This window comes from Cygnus olor, chromosome 1, assembly GCF_009769625.2.
Source record: "Cygnus olor isolate bCygOlo1 chromosome 1, bCygOlo1.pri.v2, whole genome shotgun sequence".
Lineage (NCBI taxonomy): Eukaryota > Metazoa > Chordata > Aves > Anseriformes > Anatidae > Cygnus > Cygnus olor.
The window spans coordinates 113,158,441-113,180,288 of NC_049169.1; the positions used below are offsets into that span (position 1 = coordinate 113,158,441).

Sequence of the window (21,848 nt, forward strand, 5' to 3'; positions counted from 1 at the left end):
GCATTGTTTTGTAAATTTGCTATTAATGAGACTGTTCATATATGGAATTAATTTGTATTAACCATGAGGAGAAGGATCTCTTCAGTGAAAAGGAGTTTTTGACTTCTAACTAATCAGAGAATTCGTAGAAGGAAGCCACAGTAATATCAATGCTAGGATATCAATCTCACTGAAATGAGGAAAGATGTATTATTAGGAAGATAAAAAGGAAAATGAACTGGAAAAAATAATATGCCACGCCAGCAGATCACAACTCAGCTGTTTAAACTCAAATATAATACAAGTGAAGAAAGAATGACAGTGCTCATTATGCTCTGTTATGTACTGTCAGGGTGCAAAATGTAGCCTTTGAGTTCATCTGCAGGCTAAAGGCACTCAGGTGCTTATGTATGGAGATCACTAGTTTCCTAAAACTGAAATGGGCATGAGAAACATACTGAGATGATGAGCTCAGATGAGGCAGTAGCATCTGGGAATAAGCATGGTGGCAAAAATGTGGACAGCTAATCTGAAAAATATGAGGTGCTCAGGACTCTTAGGGCATCTTTTCTTGCCCCTGTGAGAAGAGTAAATAATAATAATTTAACACTGACCTTGCAGCGTGTTGATGTGACTAACACATCTTCCAATTCTAGGGCTAGTACTGCCTTGAGCATCTGCGCAATGTTCTCCCCTACTCCGAGCAGGCATCCATCCCTTAGCTCCACACAGAGGTAGACAGAGCTTTTGCAGGTCAGGCACATTGGCTGTCCCTTTCAGTCCATTTATATTTGGCTACCTATATCTGTTCTGAATCTGGCCCTTACACCAAAGAAGTGTATTCTGCAGAACTCCTCTTCCCAAAGTCCTACAACAATTAAGTACTTAAAAAAAAGTTTTTAAAAATAATGTTTAAAATGTGTTCTTTTTTTCTTCCTTTTTCATACCAATATGAACATGAACTGTGCCATCTGTGAGGCCTCAAGCACACGGTACAGGTGAGAAGGCAGGTCTGTCTCTTGCCCACCTCTTCTTCTGAGGTATTTCTCAGAGCAGTGAAGCCACGTACATGACCTGTGATTTTGATCATTACCCTCACGGGACTTTCTTTATGAGTGCTAAGGTCTAGGAAAGGAATCTGCATGACTCTAGAAAGAGGATGATGCATCTAGCTTATCTTTGCTGTTGCAGAATTTTGATCTCGTTGCTACTACTAATAAAAGAAATCAGGTGTCATGAGTCACCCTTACTGCTCTCAGTGCCATCACTGAAATGATGGAAAAGATCCTTGGAGTAGTATATAACAAGTAACTTTCTTTTGGCTGGAAGCTTCTAAGATGAAATGTTGATGAAAATGTATATTTTTTTTTATACTTCAGAGCTATAATCATCAAGATGACTCCTATGGGCATCAGAGAGAATGCATACAGCAAGTTTCCATTTTAATTTAAATGTTTTGGTGTTTGCAATAAGTAGCTCGAGGTGCAGAACTAAGCTGTCATGTGCAAAGAGACATTTGACAAGAGGAACAGTTTTAAAGCCATTATTTGCTTTTCTTGTGTTAACCAGCTCAGGCGCTGGAAGAACACATGGAAGCTGTAAATGGTTGATGGGGCACAGAGAGACTCTTTAAGCATCTCGGTGTAACTTCCATTCTGTAAATGTAGACCATCTCCAAAATGAGGATATAACAATTAAACAGAAAATATAATGGTTGGGCAAGCTTCACAGAAGAAGGTGGTGGAGATACTTTGACTTTGATGTCTTTCCTTGTTAAAGCACTGGCACTTCCTGGAAAATACACATACAGTCTTTTTGGGACTGGCCTTGCTACCTTTTTGGAATCAGCCTTCCAGATAGACCGTTCATCTTCAAAATGAACAAATAGTCTGTCATTCCTTACCCTGCTCCTCCCAGCCTTCCTAACCACTTTGCAAATTTTATGTTTTCAGAGAACTAAAGAAAGAGAGTATTTAATCAAATAATTACTACAGTGCTGCTTCACTGGCAATATGCCAATTTCTGAAAAGATATCAACAGAAGCAAGTTACAAATAAATTTAAAAGGACGAAAGAAGAAATGAAAACATTACAATGTGTACATAGCTCTTTCTCTCCTGATTTAAATGGAATGTTATTTATTTACCTATTTGTCATGTTGCAAAAAAAATGAAAACCAAAAAATCATACATTTTTCTCTATATTCTACTAGTTTTGCAATAGATCAAGGACATTTTCCCTCTCTCCTGTAATGCTCTTTCTTTGAACCCCACTACACCAGCCCAGATGCTTGCATTTATGTTTTCCTTGTCAAGCATATGGAATTCTTAAGAAGAATGAAAACATTTACTTTATGTGCTTTCTTTTGTTTTAATACTGTGCTTTATTTCCTTATGCCTGCTGTCATTATTTGTTCTTGTCCTTATCATTTGAACTCATAAACACATTAACAGCAAATTTCTTTAGGGAAAACAAACAAACAAACAAACAACAACAACAAAAAACAGTATAGAAAAGCTTAAAAATAGACATTTACCAATAAGTATATGAAATGTTGTTTCAATAAGTGTAGAGGTTACCAGAACTCCACCAAGCTTCATAAGATCACTGTAATAAATATCATTTGGCCATTTTACTCGCAGTTCAATGTCCTAAAGAAACAAAACCATACACATTTAGAAACAATTTGCTCTCTGAAACTGGTTATAAGAACATGGCTCATTCATCACTCCATATTCTATATTTTCTGTACCTCTTTGCCACACTGGATACGATACTGTCAACTCTCCATAATAAGAACCTATTTAAGGGTTTCACAAGTGTTACTGATAAAATCATGGTAACATGGTTACATGGTCTACTAAAGAGGTTGACAGCTGTCAGAGAAAAGTTTAAATTTAGTTAAAAAATAAATAAATAATGCTAGATAATAAAGTCCTAGAGCAACCAAAAGGAGAACTAAAGATAGTAGAGGTTTATAGAATCAAAATCATAAGGTTTTATAGAATTCACTTACTTCATTCATTATGCCCTATTAAAGAACTGAAAGATCTGTTCAAGAAAGATGAAAACTGGCAGCAAGTGTGGGTCACTGCTGATGAAGTGTAAGTGATCAGAGTAAATCCACAATAAAATATCAACTCTAGATTTGAGGATCCTTGCAGAAACCAGACAAAGAGACAACGACTTCTTGAACTCAGCAGACAGGAGAAATTCCAGTTCACAACTATGTAAATACTTCAGTAATATTCTAAATATATTCATGCTTTCGGCAGCTATGCTGAAACCGTGGAGCTGGAAACACAAACTGTGCTGTATGACACTGTTCCAGTGCAATAGAGAAGTTTTTGTTGAAACCATAGAACTGAACTGAACTTTGCACTGGCTACTTAAACACAAAAAGAAAGCAATGTGCTTCTTGTAGTTTGAAAAACTGCATATGACCGTATCCCAAGAGGCAGATTATGGGAGGTGCTCCAGGACTACAAGAGCCATATTCTCTCCTATTGTAGATTATAAAATCCCTTTACAGGATGTGTGAAAACTGCACCTGGATCCATGTCTACTTCTCTGACAGATTTAAAGGCCAGGGAGGAGTCCATTATACATACATTGACAGGAAATACTAACTGATTTTGCTATCAAAGCATGCTAAGAGAATACCACCAATTCATATTCATTACAAAAAAACAACCTGACTCTTCACACTGTGAAAGGATTTAGAGAAGACTCTTGAGACATGCAAAGTATGCCACAGTTAAACAGTATTATCAGTGTTAAGAGACCTTCTGAAGGTAACCAAAGGAGACATCACTTTCCTTCTGCAAAAGAATGACAATATATTCACTAGATTTTACTTAGGGAATCCATACGCCTGTAAGACACTGGGCACTTATTTAGCGTGGCAACTGAGGTCACAAGCAAGCATGAAAAGCAAACAAGCCAGTGGGGTATTTTCATGAAACAAACTACACAGTGAAGACTTGTGTTGTTTGCCACAAAACAGAGTGACAAGGTTCTGCATAACTATCAGAGTGTCAAAGAAATGATGGGTAAGGCACAGTGGGAATGGAGCATGTTCTTATTTTCCTTTACTAGAGTGAGATTTCTGCTGTTCTCAGAATGCGAAAGCAAAACACTCTCTGGATATAAGCTTGTTTGAATTTGCAGCACTAACATCTGACAGGAAAACTTACAATTGAACTGTCAGAGTTTGCCAAAAGAGAGCCCAGAACAAAGGCCTCAATCGCTGCCTATTTAGAACTGCAAACATTCATGACAGAATCCTAAAAACGATGACTGAATGATAAACTGAAACACATGCATTTCATATCTGTCTGTGGAAATCCTGAAATGGACTTTGGGCATAACAAACCCCATTAAAGTGTGTTAAAGAAATATTAAGATTCCCCATACTCCCACAGAGGTAAAGAAATGCAGAGGTAAGAATAAAACCACTTCTCTAAATTAGCCCATTGTTTTCAGCTGCTACAGTTTGTATGGCATGGCTGTTCATCTGACATAAAGAAAAACCCTGCAATACACAAGTCTAAATAAAGGACAAATTGAAGCTCTGAGTTTCAGACAAATCCTTGAATTTCCTTGCTTCAATGTACTTGAGTCCAGACCCGTAACACTTTTTTAACCCATTGTCTAGGACTTGACTTCCTGGGGGGTGGGATGGGACACCACAACAGAATTAAATCCTCTCAAATATCCCCAGGATGTATATTGGAAGACTTTTTAGTATGTATTTTTCTACTTCAAAGGAGATTCAGCAGCTTTGCCTGGGACATACCAAGCTACTGGGAACACAGGAAGTGTCCAAATAAGTTTGGTATCCCAGTATCTGCATTAGTGGTACACATTATCTTTATAGTAATATTTAGTACATCAGTCACATTCTTTCTCTTGAATGCAATAAAATACAAAATGCCACAGTATATCGGGGTAGGCATACAGAAGCAAAACCACCTCCATTCATAAATTAACTCCTTCCCCAGTCAGACTCATATTTTATAAAACCAACCCTTGTCCCTTCTATTCTAAATGGTTAAATTATTCACTCTAGCCAAATATTTTATATCGCAAATTTTAGCCTAAAGCATTTTGTTTTTATAGTCAAGTTATGAAGCACTGAAGTTAGAAGGTTTTAATAGAAAGGCTGACAGACCCTAAACTTCAGCAAAGCTACTGGGTGCCACTATAATAAAGTTCATGTGTAAATGTGTATAAGTCATTGATTTTCTGTAATATAGGAAACATATGCTTTAGTTAACTACTTCTGTAAAATACCAAAGTTTTATAGTTAGCAAATATTAGGAAATGGTAACATTAAAAAGGAGATATATGAGGTGATGAAGAAGACTGGTTCTTCATTTTAATATTGATGACAGGACACTTGATTCCCTCTTGAGAGCAATACTCCTAAGTTCTTGCCTTAGAAATCAGTTTTCAACTTTAAACAAGGGTTGGAAAAATCCTTTAAAAGGGATAAAATGACCACTGAAACAGAACTGACAAAAAAAGGCAGAAAAGGATTTGTCAGTTTTATTCATTTTTCCTTCCTCCCTCTTCCCCAACTCCTTCAGAACCAAAGCAAATCAACTCAATTGTTAGACAAACAAAAAAGACATTTTTTTTATTGCTGAAGACTGAGTCTTAAGTTTCATCAGATTATGAGTGAAATGAGGGTAGTATACTTAATCAGCTCAATAAAAGACAGTATTCATCATATGCATACTAGATTTCTTAAAACATATAAATTAAGTATGTATGAAGGCTAAACTTACTACTGTTGTTTACAACTGTATTAGTGTTGAGTCATTCAATGCAAAGAAGACATAGTAAAAACTCAGAATTTAAGGAAAATGGAAACAGAAACAGGAATTTTGATAAAATTAAAGTGAGATACCTCATATCCTGGTATCGATCTAACTGACTCTACCATTGCCAAGGACACTAGGTGTTGAATAAAAGGAATTCTCTGGCCCAAGTTGGAATGTAGAGGAACTGTAATATGTAAAGTGGATAGTGCACAACCCATGGGACTGAGCCAAACATTTCCACCACGACCTGGGGAGGGGAAAGAAAAAAAAATATTGATTTCAATACAGGAAAAAAATATTTATTAAAAACATCACTTTGTTAATGTAGGCAACTACAGAGGAGAAAGATTCAATAGTACCAACCTGAGAACATACAATAAGTCCTATAAAGGAGTTTCCAAACTTATTTTGAAATTTAAAAAGCTAAAGTGCAAAGCTTTATCTTTTTTAAATCAAAAAAAAAAAAAAACAAAAACCACCCCACCCCTACACGCAACAGCAACAAAAAAAGCAGGTTGTTTAGAGTGCATTCTGCTACTGGTTTCCTATAATGTCCTAAATTACTTGCTTCCAAGCTTTGCCTGGTATTTGGTAACATACACATTTCAAATAATCTTGCTTTGTTTGAGTGAAGAAATATTTGTGAAGATCCTCTGTATGTGTCTACAAATCCATCCACATTGTGAATCAACTTGACACATGCTAGATCTGAGTCAGAAACCAGCTAACTGACTGTGTGCTCAGAATAGATGTGTGCTCAGAAAAGCTTATTACGCTGGGCACTGTGCTTTTCTAATAAACTGAAAGTGGCTTTTATATCAGTGGTAGCACTTTTCTAGACAAGAGGCATAACCCGCTTGTATTTACTTTTAAAAGATTGTGAAAGCCCACATGACGTTTCAAGACAGTCCTGTAGACTCAACAAAACCTCTCTGACAAAAGTCTTCCAGTCTGACAACCCAGTCTTGTTCTAGTTAAATCAAACCGGAGTTCTGATTTGGAAGTCTGAATTGTATTACACTAAATGTAGTGATGGCAGTTTCCATGACTTGAGACTTTCTGGCAGAAAGTAGAAGACCACTAAATCATTTCTGCAAAAGCCACCAAACATCCTGAAAACGTTTACTTTGGTCTCTGTTAACTTAGGTTTTGAGTTTAAATCCACAGTTCAAGCAGGAGGAGAAGAGAACACTATTATTCTGTAGTTTATTATCAAAAATACTCATAATGTATCTTTAACGAAGCTATATGACATTAAAAAGTCCTATTTTGTATGTTTAATATGCATTTATTAGCACAAGAAGGAAACTTACTAACCTTTCCCTTGTGTTTGTCGAACAGCAATTGCTATTAAACCCATCTCCTCAGGCAACTTGAACATTAACCTGCCAATTAAGGAAAAAAAAAAATGTTTATCAGCTGGAACACTAAGCTACATTCATGAAAATCTAGGTTTAAATATCAGGTAATATTTTACTTTAACATTGCACTACCATTTATCCGTTTTCAGTTAATATTTATTCTTGACCAAAAAGCATTAGAATATTAGAAAAGATTAATTGAAAAATTATCATGTAAAACATTACCGTATCTGTTACACTGGAAAAAGTTATAGCCATAGTTCATTTAAGGTGCCTTCTGATAACATACGCTTTGTATTTCTTCACATTTTCTTGAAGTGCTTATTTTTTTGCGTGTCGCTATCTTCAGTAAGTGACAACTAGCAATTCTAGACATTTGTTTCTACTTAAAGCAAATTTTTGTTCATACTACAGAATATAACAGCAGCAGTTTCTGATTATTTAGAAAACCAATATGGTGGCAATAAAGCAGTTTAAAAGATACACTATCCCCTGAGAACTAATTATGATTTAACTACAGTAAATAAATCTACACCTTCTGAGAGCTCTAGAGAACACTGGCTTATTTTAGGCTTGTGTTCTGCTTTTAAAATAGTTTCACTTAAAAGAATACTAACTTTCCTCTGGGGATAAGTAGAAAGTGCACTTTAACACCACCAAATGAGTCAATGCAAGACTTTAAAAAGGAAGAAAAAAACCCTACTGTGAGAACTTAGTTCGAGCCGCTTTAAAACAGATCTGAACTGTGCTGTGATCCTTCTTCATTTCACATTTTTGCAAAGAGTTATTTAACAGATAAAATAGATATTCAAGATGGTGCCAGCAAGGCAAACCCAGAGAGTGATTTATAGCCTAAAAACCTCCTTCCAATATGGGCACAAATATCATGTTGTTCATTCATATAAAAGTGGTCTTGTCTCAGAGATAAGTGCAGTCCAATCCTTCAGAGTTATTTCCTCTGAATTTCAGATACATACGAGAGGCCTTTCAAGTTCAGAAATCAAGCAAGTATCCCTGAGCAGAAGGGACCAGCTCCAAGCAGAAACGTACCCCTACTGCTCACTAGGCACAAACATTTTGGCAGACATCAAGTTAAGGAACCATCCATCTCTCCTGCTTCAGTTTGCGAAGTAGGGCTTTAGTAACTGCTGGGGTGACATCAGTAGCAAAAAGTTTCAGAATAGCTTTCAGATGGCTGACTTGCTTTCATAATCATCAAAATGGTAGGTTATTTGAGGATCCAAGCAAAGTCTGGATCATAAATGCCTTCACTCGTCTGAAATACTTGAACCAAAACTGACGAAGCCGTAACAGGCCCAACGATGTTTTTCCACAGTACCACAGAATCAGTGAGACATCATCAGTCAGCAATAGCCAGATCTTTTTACCAGTCCCCTTCCGTTTCACATGTAATATGGTTTGATAATTCCTTCCTTTGGACACTATTGATTAGGCGTTGAGACCAGGATCACCCATCTACCTTCAGCATTAAAAATACACCTCCACTTATGCTGGGACCTAGCAGAAAATGTTAGGCAGCTCTTTATGCCCCCCATGTGGCTTCAGCACTGTCATCTGGGAACAGCATGATTTCAGTTACAACAGCAAGTTCATGGTTTTGCAACAAGAAAATCTAATTTAAATTTGGAAGTACAGTTAGGAAGAGATTACAGGCTTTGTCAAAATACACTGATTTCTGTTTCTTCTCCATTCATACTTGTTTATAAATAGGCAAAAAAAAAGTCATGTGCTGCCATGATGGGAGGAAAATAATCAGAGCAGGAAAAAAAGTAATTATGAATCCAAAACACAGGTTTTAGAACAAAGAGATATGATTAACAGCACACATGAATGTAGCTATTAGAGGCTTGGCAGCAGGTAACAACATATTAAACACAGAGACTGAGTTTGTGCTTTTAAGGGTCAGGAAGAAATTCTTTAAGACGGACACAACATGGGGAAGTTGTTAATACCCAGACTGATACAGCAAGGGACAGATAGATTTATTTTTACTACTTCCTGAGATTGTTCTGGAATTACCATAAAGACTATGATGGTAAAAGAAAACAAAAAACAAAAAAACAAAACAAAACAAACAAACAACAACAACAAAAAAAAACCACAATCCCCTCCAACTTCAGAGGTTTGTAAATTGTGTGTGCTTGTTTTTTTTGTTGTTGTTGTTTTTTTGTCTGGGAGACACAACTTGTATTTTCCTTACCAGAAAGAGTAACTGTACGTGCACTTTTTTACATATTGACTTCCCCTCTTTTCTTTCAACTTAATCAGTTGCAGACTTAACTATTTCATTTTTCTGCAGAGTAACTTAGTCACAATGTTCAACATATTTTTCCCCTAAATTTTTGCTTTCATGAAATTCTTTTTTTTTTTTTTTTTTTTTCTGGCTTGCTCTACACTTCAGGTCAAAAGAACATACTGAGATACAGAACATGAAACATCTGAAAACAAATTTATGCATCAGGAAGGATATCGGACAGCATTTACATGATCATAGAAGAAGATACTTGAATTTTAGGTAAATTTCTGTTCTCTGCTTTGAACATTTTTGTGTTTTTTTCCAAAATGTAAGCAAGGCACTTTTGGTACTCAGGAATATTAAAACAATTGAAAGATTAAGAGAGAGATTGTATACACACAACCCACCACCCTGTAACACAACCTATGAATGGTGTCAAGAATAATAAACAATACGCAATTGTTTTATAGAAATTTCAAGTCGAAGAAAGTATCTGTCTTCATGACTAGTCAACACAATGACTTTTCTTCCTACATGAATGTAATATGGGAATTGAAACCACAAAAACTATGTTTTGAATAATGTTAACAGCCTGACAACTATAAATTTCATTGATGTTGTGGGTTTAAGGTTGAAATTCTCATTAATGCATCCTGCTGTGTTACAGTATTGCAGAGGTATTACAAGAGGCAGCATTACATTCCAGATGTTAAAATACCTGGGCACAAGAGGGTAAGTTATGAAGTCACTTCACTCCCAAGTTTCTTGCCTGAAAATCTCACTCTCAGATAGCTTGTTCGTAACTACTATTTACGCAGAGAATTATAAAACAACATAAAAACAAAACTTTCAATGTTTAGTCAAATGGAAAGGTCTCTTGATCAGTTTCTTGCATTACTTTGAACAAAAAGGTGGAGCAAACACTTGCCTTACTTCTTTATAACCACTGTTTCTCTCCATTATGTCTAGTTTGAAAATAAGCAGTGTGGCCAATAGAATCTTTCCTAAACTCTTCATTGCCATCCATTTACAATTCATAGACTTTAACTGCACAGTGCTGTGTCTGATTCCACGCTGTGCATCCTGAATGGCCTGCTAGAGGGCATGCTGGCCAAGCATAACAGGTCTCGAGTCCACTCTGTGAGACCTTCCCTAGTGGCAGCACTGATTTGGGTCTCTGTTGCCTACCCGGAAGCCTGTTTTCAAGAGAACATGAAATCCTGAAGGAACAGCTAAAACATAAGGCATTTTTCTGTAATGTAGGCAGTAGGCTGATTGAGGGCTGGTGGACCATGATCAGAGGAGAAGCCAGCAAGAATGACATCATGGAGACAGGGAAATTGTTACAGACCAGAAGGAAGAAGGGGAAAAAAATTTTTAGAGCAATTTGAGGACATCTGCAGACTACAGATCCTGATTCTTATGGGAGACTCTGATCTCCCTGGCATCCATTAAGTGGGCTGCAAGCAATCCAGGTGACTTCTGGAGGGTGCTAGAGACAAACTCTTAACACAAATGTCAGACGATCAGCTCCTTGATTTGCTACAAACAAGGGAGAGCTAGTTGTGGAAGTGATAAGCTGTGGCAGCCTTGGCTGTAGCAACCATGGCTCAGTGCTGTTCAAAATCCTGAGGGGAATAAGGAAGGTAAGTAACAGAGTACAAACCCTGGATTTCACAAGAGGAGAATTCAGTTTATTCAGGGAACTGATAGGTGGAATCTTATAGGTGAAGGGCAAAAGGAGCTCAGCAGACCTGGTCTTTAAAGACAACCTCCTGCAAACACAACAGCTCATTAGAATACTTTGGAAAACAGGCAGATGAACAAGGAGCCTTGTTTGGCTAAAACAGGAATGCATGACTGCAAAAAGAACATACGCAAGAGATGGAAGAAAGAATAGGCTAGAAAGAAGAAATGCAGAAATACTCTCCAGACAAGCAATGATGATGTGAGGAAAGCCAAAGCCCAAGCATGGTAGAAACTGGCAAGAAAAGGGTCAAGAACTTCTACTGCTACGTTTTAAGAATAAACAAGGAAAATGAGGGCTCACAGCTGACTGGAACAAAAACACAATGGATATAGATAAGGCTGAGTTATTAAATGCATTCTTTGACTTGGTCTTCACCAACAAGGTCTCCCAGACCTCTATGCATAGAGATAGGGTTCAAAGAGCAGAAAAAATAACAACAACAAAAAGCAGTAAAAGCGGATTGACATCATAAATCTCTTGAGAAATCTTGACTCACTCAAGTTTATGAGAGCAGATGGGATGCATACGAGAGTGTTGAGAGAGCTGGCTGATGTCATGTCAAGGTTATTTTCTATCATCATGGTCACAGAGATCAGAGGAAGTCCCAGATGACTGGAGTTCAAGATGGTCTTACACAGCACCCTCGTATTCCAGTTTGGTCACTGTGGTCTAGATGGGTCCACTATCAGTTAAGAAAAAAATGCCTGGATTCTGAAATTAGTTTGTACTTTACCTGAAGGCTGCTTACAACTGCAGTTCTTCAGGGGTTTATCCTGAGATCTATCCCGTTTGTCATCTTAATATATTTACCAATGACCTGGAGGAGATGACATGCACTTCTGTCAAGTTTGCAAATGACACTGAGCTATGAGGATAATAACTAAGCACTGAACAGGATGCCCACAGAAGTTGTGGAGTATCTCTTTCCTTGGAGGTTTTCAGGACCTGACTAGACCCTGATCTAGCTGGTCTCAATTCACTGTTGATCCTGCTTAAAAGCAGGGGGGGTTGACTAGAGACCTTCGGGGATCTCTTCCAACCGCAATGATTCTTTGATTCAAGGAAATATACAGAAACCTGGTATCCTTTCCATCCTTGAAAGCTGCTTAAAATCAGTCAGCAGCCAGCCATTAGCTATTAATTACTGAATTAAGAGTTTAGTCCAGAGGCTGTTCACTGGAATTCCCTATCCCAAATAGGATCCTACATTGAAGTTATTTTCACATGCTTACTAACCTAAATTAACACTTAACTTTATCCATCTTCCACTTTCCATGCAGTATTTTATATATGACCAGGTGCAATACACAATCCCCCACAAGATTGACTCACAGAGTTGAGACAGGTAGAAGAACACCTAAACTGTTAATCCTCGCGAGTCTTATTTAAATGATAGGAAACTTACTGCTCTGCACTGTTATAACTTTGCCTATATCCAGCAGGCAATATATGTGCCAGAATACACTATTACATGAATGCACTCTTGTGTTCTATTGCAAAAATTCATAGCTTCTTTCACGTTATAGTGGATTTCCCTGTAGCAACGTTAGTACAGAAAGGACCACTTAGTATCAAATTCTCTTTGATCTCTTTAGATATATTAATATCCTACATCACTGTGAAAATGCATAAGGGATTACAATGTCTGAGACTTGTGGAAAACTAAAATAGTACTGGAAACTTGGACTGCTAGTTTCTTGTACCTTACAGCCATAAATACTACCAAAAAAAGATAGTCCTATATTAGTCGTGACATTTTCAGCAAGGAATAATCTATTGATACTATGATATCTATTGATACATAGGTTAGCGACTTATATATACTTTGGCTAGTTGGCAAGTCTTGTAGAGCAGTGCACTAATAACAATATAGTTTAAACAAAATTGCATTACATAGGAAGATTGTAAGTAGGGCATGTAAGTCATGTGAGTTATTTTTCAGCTGGATCAATGCTCTAATCTGCCTCACCAGAAGTGAACATTGCTGTTGGCAAAAGGGAAGCAACAGTAAAAAAAGGCCAGTGGATAGAAGGGAAGACCAAACCATCTCCTTCTGACCACACATGTACTTAGGCTTGATTTAAATTACCATATTACAGCCTCAGAATAGTACATGCTTTGCTTGTGGAATTGCTTTGAGAATCAGGCCTGCTGAACAGACAGGGTAAAACTACCATTAAATGCTCTTTTTTTTCTGCTCACTGCATGTTTCAGCTGGTAATTTTCTTGTCTCTCTATTTTTATACCAGATATTTTATAATTAATCCTCTGTATATGTTTATAGGCTTTTCCTCTTAAAAAAAGAAAAAGAGAATTTTAAAACACAGTACCATACAGCCAAAGGTGTCAGGAAACATACCCAAATAAGAAGGGACTCCAAAAAATTGGTTTGCCAACAAAATGCCAGTAAAATTTGAAACCTGGGTTCAGACATACTGGTAATGTTCCAAAACTCAAAACTTAAAGAACTTCTTTATTCAGTAAATCAGCTTCTCTGTGAATATCATCAAGACCACAAAGTTACAGTAAAGGAGGGAGTTTCCACGGGAGATGTGAAGAGAGTCTAGGAGTTTAAGTTGTTTCAATTTCTAATTTGAAAAGCAAACTCCCCCACACATCATTTTGAACTTTTTTTTACCTTGTAAAAAGTAACCTTTTCAATTCGTGACCTTTCTTTATTTGAAAATGCTACCTGAAGCATACCAAAAATTTAACATAGAATAAATGGAAATGAAACTGATTTCATTAAAAAATGAACTCCAATGCCAAGATATAAGAACTGAATAGTTACTGCAATGCAGTGAAACACATTTATCATAACATGTTCAGAACAGAATCTTCAGAGCGGAATAAAAAGTTATAAACATATTGATCAAAACCAGATCTAACTACTCTTGTCCAAAGCAAAGGATGGTACAGATGCTGAAAAAATAATTCAAACTTACAGATCAATGCAGCTTGTTGTTATGTCACTTCTATCAGTAATTTCGTCACACTTCATTAGATGAAAGTGTACAAGCTTGGTCATCATCTAAGAGGGAAACCTTAAAGTAACCCCACATAGTACGGCAAGAAACAGTAACATCTCAATAAGGGAGCAAATTTATTTTAACTTAGCATTGCATTTACCAACTTACAGTGTGAGCAAACTCAAGCATCAGGATCTAAAAAGTAATCAATGGCAGTGCTGAATTCATACAATCTTCTTTAAAGTCACCTTTCATATAAAATAACAAAGAGAACTTTTTGCATTGACAGCAGTTTTAACTTTGCATTCTAGCCAAATTCTAGTCTGGGTAATTACATTTCCTTACAAAATTTTTGTAAGACAGTCCTTCATTTCCTGTCTTAAATCATACATGGTGTTAAATAGTTGCCACTTTCCACACTGAAGTAGATGAAGTTACTCCCAAGTAGCCAGCCAGATACTTAGGGTTAATGTGGAACAACAGACATTGGACATAACATGAAAATTAAAATGAGCATGCAAAAGAATTCTGCTGCGCAGAAACTACCTTGCTACCCTCCCCAGATGCTCCACAGAGGTTCTCAGTGAAAACTGGAAAAAAATTGAATAATTTCAGCAAAAATTCATTCATTGCTAAATAACTGTAAAAGACCTACAAAATTAACTACACCACTTGTTTTACTTGTACTCAGTTTTTTTCTGTTATCCTTTTAGTACTGAAAATTTCATCAAAAACAATACTTTAAATCACAGAAGTAATTTATACTAAAGAGAAATGCTCTAAAAGCGTTTGAATTTTCCTCTGTGATTTGCTTTTATTTCTTTTATTTTATGACTGCAAAGGTGATGTGCTCCAAATCTAGACTGTGGTGGTTTATGACAGTGAGGTGGCTGTTGTTATAAACTTAGGATGTAGCAAATTTCTAGAGTTCCTAATCCAGCACTAAATGAAAAATATTGTGGGTTTTTGTTTGTGTGTGTTTTTTTTTTTCCTCCTCTTTATAAAGGCACACTCACAAGTTTTCCCAAATTAAAACAAGAGGTAACGTGTTTTTATACTGTTCAACATTTCTTTTGGTCTATAGATTAGATTTACCTCTAGGGGACCTGTCAGCCATGTAAACACTCTTTCTGAAAAACATTTTTAACATGAAAAACAACTGAAAATTTAAGCAATTTTTTAATTGGCATTGTTTTCATTGGCCTAAAGCATCGGAGTCTCAATTTTACATTGTTCATATGCTTCTCATTAATTATCATTCTTTAAGTTGTTTGTTTTTAGACTATACTGCTTTTACATTTCTGCTGCTGCTGAAGAGTAAAACCATGATTTAGATCAACGCTGTATATAAAAATAAGTCACATACCTTTGACCACTGTATGGATTACTATCAGCTGGTCTAAAATTTATGTAATTTAAAAACACACATAGAACTTCTTGCAAGTTCTAAATGCCTACTCATATTCTTATTTCTATAATATGCGCTACATTGTACAATGTATGTTACAAGCACTGCCAAGCAGATGGTAATTTGACATGTTATTTGGCATTAAACAAATCCTGAGAATTTTGCCCAGGTGTTACAAACATTACAAAACAACTATGACTTCATAAACTGGCAGGTAAACCATAATTGTTTTACTTGTGTGTATTTTTTTTCCAGCAGGCCCTGTGAAATATGAAAACTTTCAAGAAGGTATTACTAATACGTACAAAACCAATCAAATGCACTGTATTTCTTCTAAAAATGTCAATAAGCACAGAATTTAATAGCAGAACTCCCACAGACAAAAATGCCAGATGTTTTTTTCTTCTTCATTCAAAAAAACCTTAATGTAGCATCTAGAAAATTCTTAAGTAAAATGTAAGAGATTAATGCACAAGGAACAATTTAATGCAAAACTGAAAAGATAATTTGTTTAAAGAAAAAGTGTTCCGGTGGAAGACAGGTTTTGAGAAATTCTTAGGAACTGGCAATATAGGTCTAAAATTTTAGTTATTTGAAACACTCTGTTCAGATAATGATGTTTACAGAATTATTTTTAAAGGCATTATTGCCTGGCACTTCCCAGATACTTTCCACATACACAACTTCTCATGGCAAATACAGATTCAGTATTGTCAGTATTCTTAGCCAGTATTTGCTAAGAAATGGAGGAATTAATTTGTCTGAAATGACATCTTTTTTCCTTTAAAAAAATAACATTTTTGGGGGGTACTTTTAACCTATTCATAGAAGTTTCTTCAAATATATGCAAGTGCTAAGGTTTTGAATCACTTCAGCGTTGAAGCATACCCATCCATGGTACCTCAGCTGGGCTTTCATACATGTTAGTTTTCCCCTGAAGACTCAGGTCCCGTTACCAAGCTACCTTTGTCATCAAGCTTGTGCTTTCCCTTTGTTAAGCCATGCAATGCCTCATAGATGCATTTTGGAACTTGGGGTATCCTAACTAATACTTTCACGAGGCACAAAAGTACTATATACACTCCTAATTTATTGTTGAGCTGCAACATTTAGCTGGGTTATAAATCCAGAACATCACACTTCAACATCCCACAATAGATTTTTTTCTGCAATTTCTTGTTCCCTTTGTGAATAAAGAACTAACAATGCTTCAGCTTTCTTCTGATTTCAAGTTGCATATCATGTTAGAGATAGTAATCCAGAAAAATTATTGGTTTTTTATGGTGAATAAAAAAGGCAATAAACACAATAGCTGAATTCAGTTGGCTCTGTATTCGTGTGTCTAATAATTAAAACACAAAAATGCTCTCATCAACTATCACAGACTTATGCTAGCTGCTCCCTCATAGTGCCAACAGAAACCACAAGATTTCTAAATTCAGTATTAAAGCATACAGCACTTTTCTCATGCAAGAGCCAACATCCAAAAACATATAAATAAGGAACAGAAAAGTTCTGTTTCCAAATATGTTGTTAAATATTTTTAAAACCCTTACTATTAGACTGTGCCAACTTGAAGGCAGACTCCAATAGTTAATTTCATGGGTGATTAAGAATGGATTTCAAAATAAGGAAGTTACTTTATGCTGGCCACAGCATCCTCTGTAGACTCCAGAAACAGTCATCATAATGTAGACTTTAACCACAGACTCAACACAAAATGTAGCCGATATTTAAATCCCAAAACAGTGGATTTTCTTTGTCAGGGCTGGCAGGAGAAAATCCAAAGGTCCCCTTGTAGCCTTGTTATTTCCAATTCTTCAAATGCAAGAGAAGCAGTTACTTCCCAAGTCTGTAAAGTTCAAAGTAACGCTCACTTTACGACAATCAAATGCATACAAATACCTCTCATCATGAGAGGCAGATGAATGGGTAAAGCCTTGAACTGAACTGGAGAGAGCTTACACACAAGTGTGGAGGGCTGCACAACCCTTCTGGTCTGTGCATCTGGATCCCGCGTGCTGCATAAGCAGCAAGGGCTAGGGGGGCAAGAAACCAAATAGGCCCCCAGGTGAATCTATCTACAGTTGGATCTTGGCATTTTGCCACTTTTCTGAGCAATGATCACTGGTATTTGCACATAGTGGATGATGAAGCTTGAATATACCAAATATCATCAAATACATAGCCAAGAAAAAATGCCTTTCGTTCTTGCACTACCTTAGTAAACCCAGGAATTACTTGTGAAAACTGACAAGCATAGCATGTTAAATTCTAACAATATATCGCTATAAATAGCATTTCAACTTTCTTGTATGAAAAACAAAACAAGCTGCACGAGGAACCACCCCCTGCCATTTCTCCCTCCTCCCTATCTGTACTGCAGTGTTTCTCTGTTGTAGTATCTCAACAGCTAGGATCTCATCCCAAATCCTTTTGTCTGTTACTAGGTTTCAGGTGGATGTGTTTTGATTTGCTTGTCAGATATGTGATCAGTACTCAAAGAGTAATACGAGAAACCTGTTATAAACTCTTACTGAACCTCCTGAAAGGCCTCTGGCTCCTCCTTCACCCCCTTTTTTGTGCATGCTTTAGCTGTAAAGCAAAAGCAAAATACAAGCTTTTCCTCATTCTGGTTTACTGATACATTTCTGCAAAACAGGTATTCAGTAGACACTTGACACTTGAGTTGTACTGAAGCTCTGTCAGATGTGAAGCCACAGCAGAGGTGTTCTGGGCTAGTAAGGGAATCAGCAGATACATTTGGATCACATGCAATAGAAGCTAGCATCAAAGAGAAGGAGGAAGACTTGGCGGATTAGTTATATGATACCATGACTCTTAGCAGTACTTAGCACTAAGCAAGAAGAAATTGTGGGACAGACATGGTGGATATTTTATTTTATATGAAACAGTAAGGTTTTATCTAAGGTTAGGATGGTCTTAGCTCCGGAGAAGGGAAAAAATCAACTGGGAAGAATGTCTTAAATGGGAAGTATCAGCACAGACATATAGGGTACTATGCAAAAACTCTATTGTCAGAAATGAATGCATACATGGGAGAGAAAAATCAATGTCTATCACATTTGTGCAAAGTGAAAATCCACCATACCTGCAGAAGGCTATCTCCCAGTACCCAGATTTGTAATCCTGACAAAATAAGCCACAGCTGCATGGAAGCAAGCTAAAATACTAATCTAACAACAGGTCAGTGCTCTAACAGTAGAAACCTGGTGCTGAAAACTGGACCAGTAACTCCAGTTAAGCACTCTCAGTGTTAAGTAGAACACCTGAAGGATTACTCTGTACATTTTATACATGTGGCAGTTTTCAAAAGCACTTTTGTGCATATTTCCATCTCAGCCCTCACCTCCTTTGGTTACAACAGTAAGACTCCTTCACTCCCCCCATTCAATTCCTGGCTCACCCTTCCAGAACCTCTCTTGAAAAGTGATACCTAGCCACCCTATCTTCATTTAATTATTTGTCACACTTACCCATAATGACCTGCATCCTATTTATTTCAGGCCATTCTTTAATTCATCAAGATTGTTTAGAACCTGAAACCTACCTTCCCATAATCTTATAGCTCCTCCCAACCAACTTCAGTTTCAGCAAGTATACCCTCAATTCTTGTCACTCAAATCATAATGACAATGCCTGAGTCATACTGAAGCATCGGCAGATAGGAACCCTCAGCAGTCTGGCCTGGTAAGTGAATCAGCAGAATCACTGAAGCCCCACGCGACATAAACAAGTATGAAGAAGATGAAGGGACTAGAAGAGTTACGAGGAGTGACTGAGGAAACTGAAGTTGTTTAGCCTGGAGAAGTGGAGGCTGAGGGGAGACCTCATCGCTCTCTACAACTACCTGAAAGAAGGTTGCTGTGAGGAGGGTGTCGGTCTCTTTTCTCAGATGACAAGCGATAGGATGTGAGGAAACGGCCTCAAGTTGCGCCAGGAGATGTTTAGGTAGGATGTCAGAAAGAATTTCTTCCCGGAAAGAATGGTCAAGCATTGGAGCAGGCTGCCCAGGGAAGTGGTGGAGTCCCCATCCCTAGAGGTATTTAAGAGATGTGTGGTCATGGCACTAAGGGACATGGTTTAGTGATGGGACTTGGTAGGGCAGGTTGATGCTTGGACTTGGTGACCTTGAAGGTCTTTTCCAAGCTAGATGATTCTATGACTCTATCAACATTGCTATGTGAAATCAGAAAAACACAAGGAGTCTTTTCAAATGCATACATCTGACAATGCAAATATGATCTGTGATGCTGAAACTCCAAGCAAGGAGATGGGTAACTGTAATCTTCAACAACACTTTAGAAGCCACTCACCTTATACAAAGATTAAACTGAATTATGGCTAAGAGAAGAACAACTACAAATACATTAGAAATGGAAACAAGCCAGTCAATTAAACGTGTCCTCATATTGTAGTTAAAATGGAAGCATTAGCTGTAGCATCTTAAATTCCTTTATTTGGAAAAAAGAAAAGAAAAAGAAAAGGTAAAAAGCAATTACATAAATGGTATATTAGCCTAGATTAAGGAAGTAATTTTAGAGAACTACTTTTCACTCTCTCTGAGTGCTAAGCTGAGCTCTGAAGAACAAACTGTGTTGAATACCTTGTTAATAAAATCGAGGTCAGTATGTCCAGTCCTATGTGAATCCATAAGCTGTATAAACAAATGTCATTTGCTAATTTGGCTTTTGGTCTTGCCAAAACAATGTAACAAGATTATCTTATTGAGTACTTTTCCCTCTTTTGTGATGATTAGATGCCAACTTATCATGCCTAGGCAAAGCATTTGGATTTTTGGAAAAAATAGAGCAATTTCACAACCCCAGAAGCTGTTATGCAAAAGGTGACCATATTCTGTAAATAGTAAGGGATCTTGGATAGAATAAAGTCCAATATGTCATATATAACCTGCTTTAAGACTTGGAAGATCTTTTGTAATAGCACGCTCCACATGGGTCTTAGTTTTAAGAAGGGTGTATAAACATTTCAACTGTGATGCTACAAAGTTAATCATCTACAAAGAAAAAGATCACTGAAAAAGAAATAATCATCTTTCCTTTTCTCCACTAACAAAATTTTAACACGAAACTCTTCAAAGAATAAATAAAATTGCGGTGGCAAATTGTTTTCCTTTCAGGTGTTTTTATCACAGTGTTTTTTTCAACAAGTACTCTGTGAATAATTTTGACTTTTTAAAGCTGTGCATAGGCCTAACACAACAGAACACAGTATTCTGATCCAACCAAAATAAAAGTAAATTTCAACTTCTGATCATCCTTGTTTTCTTTTACAGGACACCTCTATTGCAACAAATATAAGCTACTTGTGTTGACTTTTGAGACCCTTTTCACTCTCAGTGATTCTTACATCCTTGTAGGTCTTTTTCTTGCATAAATTTTGTAATCTCTCAGTGAGGAACCATCTTTTTTTTTTGTGTTTGTATGACTTCCAGCACTTGATCCATCACTAGGGTGCTCAAATGATTCAATGAGAGAAATACAAATGGAGTTGGAGTTTGCATACTGTAGCTCGACAAGGCTGAGTTCAGGTAAAATACAAGGCTCAGACAGTGATGGCAGATCTTTTATCTTTGCAGTCAATCCACCAGAGAGAAATGATTCTCTCTCACACGCAAAGTTCCCACTAGTATTAACAGAACAGACAAACAGAAAGAACTGAATTGTGAGACCAGGAAATGAATTGCCTATCACAGAACATATGGCTTCTTATCATGAACATGTTCCTATCATAAACATACAGGTTTTCTGGAATTCTAATGGCATTTTCGAGGTATATAGACTAAGCTGTTTCAGGTATCAACTTGCAGAAGTGTTACATTAATTCCACGGCTATACATCAGAACTTAAGCAGAGCCTGAAGTTTCCTAACAGGCAAGATATATGTTAAGTACCCAACTCAGGCAGAATACTTTATACACAGATAATCTTATATGCTGCAAGAAATGGAACATTCATTCCAAAATCAAATGCAGACATGATCAAATAGACCTCTGTCAATATATAGAACATAACCTAATTCTCTGGTGGGGATTTTGTTCTACCTTTACACAAACCCTGAAAGCTGAGATATGCAGTGATGCAAGCCAAATACAACAAAAGGAGCTTAACTCTCAAACGGAAAGTACGAGGTACACATATACAGCGTGACGCTACCTGGAAATTCTTAGCAGTGTAACAACAAAAAAAGATGAAAATTATTTTTTTTAATAAACCACAATTTTCCTACCTAATGCAGCAACTGAACAGTCGGATA

The 21,848-nt window shown here is 36.8% G+C and overlaps 1 protein-coding gene across 1 annotated transcript in view; it reads right to left on the reverse strand.

The window, feature by feature from the left end:
- Positions 1-21,848, reverse strand: part of HLCS (holocarboxylase synthetase) — a 126,427-nt gene that overhangs the window by 5,885 nt on the left and 98,694 nt on the right. Inside the window, 3 exon segments of the mRNA XM_040577305.1 lie at positions 2,515-2,629; positions 5,893-6,053; positions 7,124-7,191. Of these exon segments, the coding sequence (XP_040433239.1) occupies positions 2,515-2,629; positions 5,893-6,053; positions 7,124-7,191 (344 nt within the window).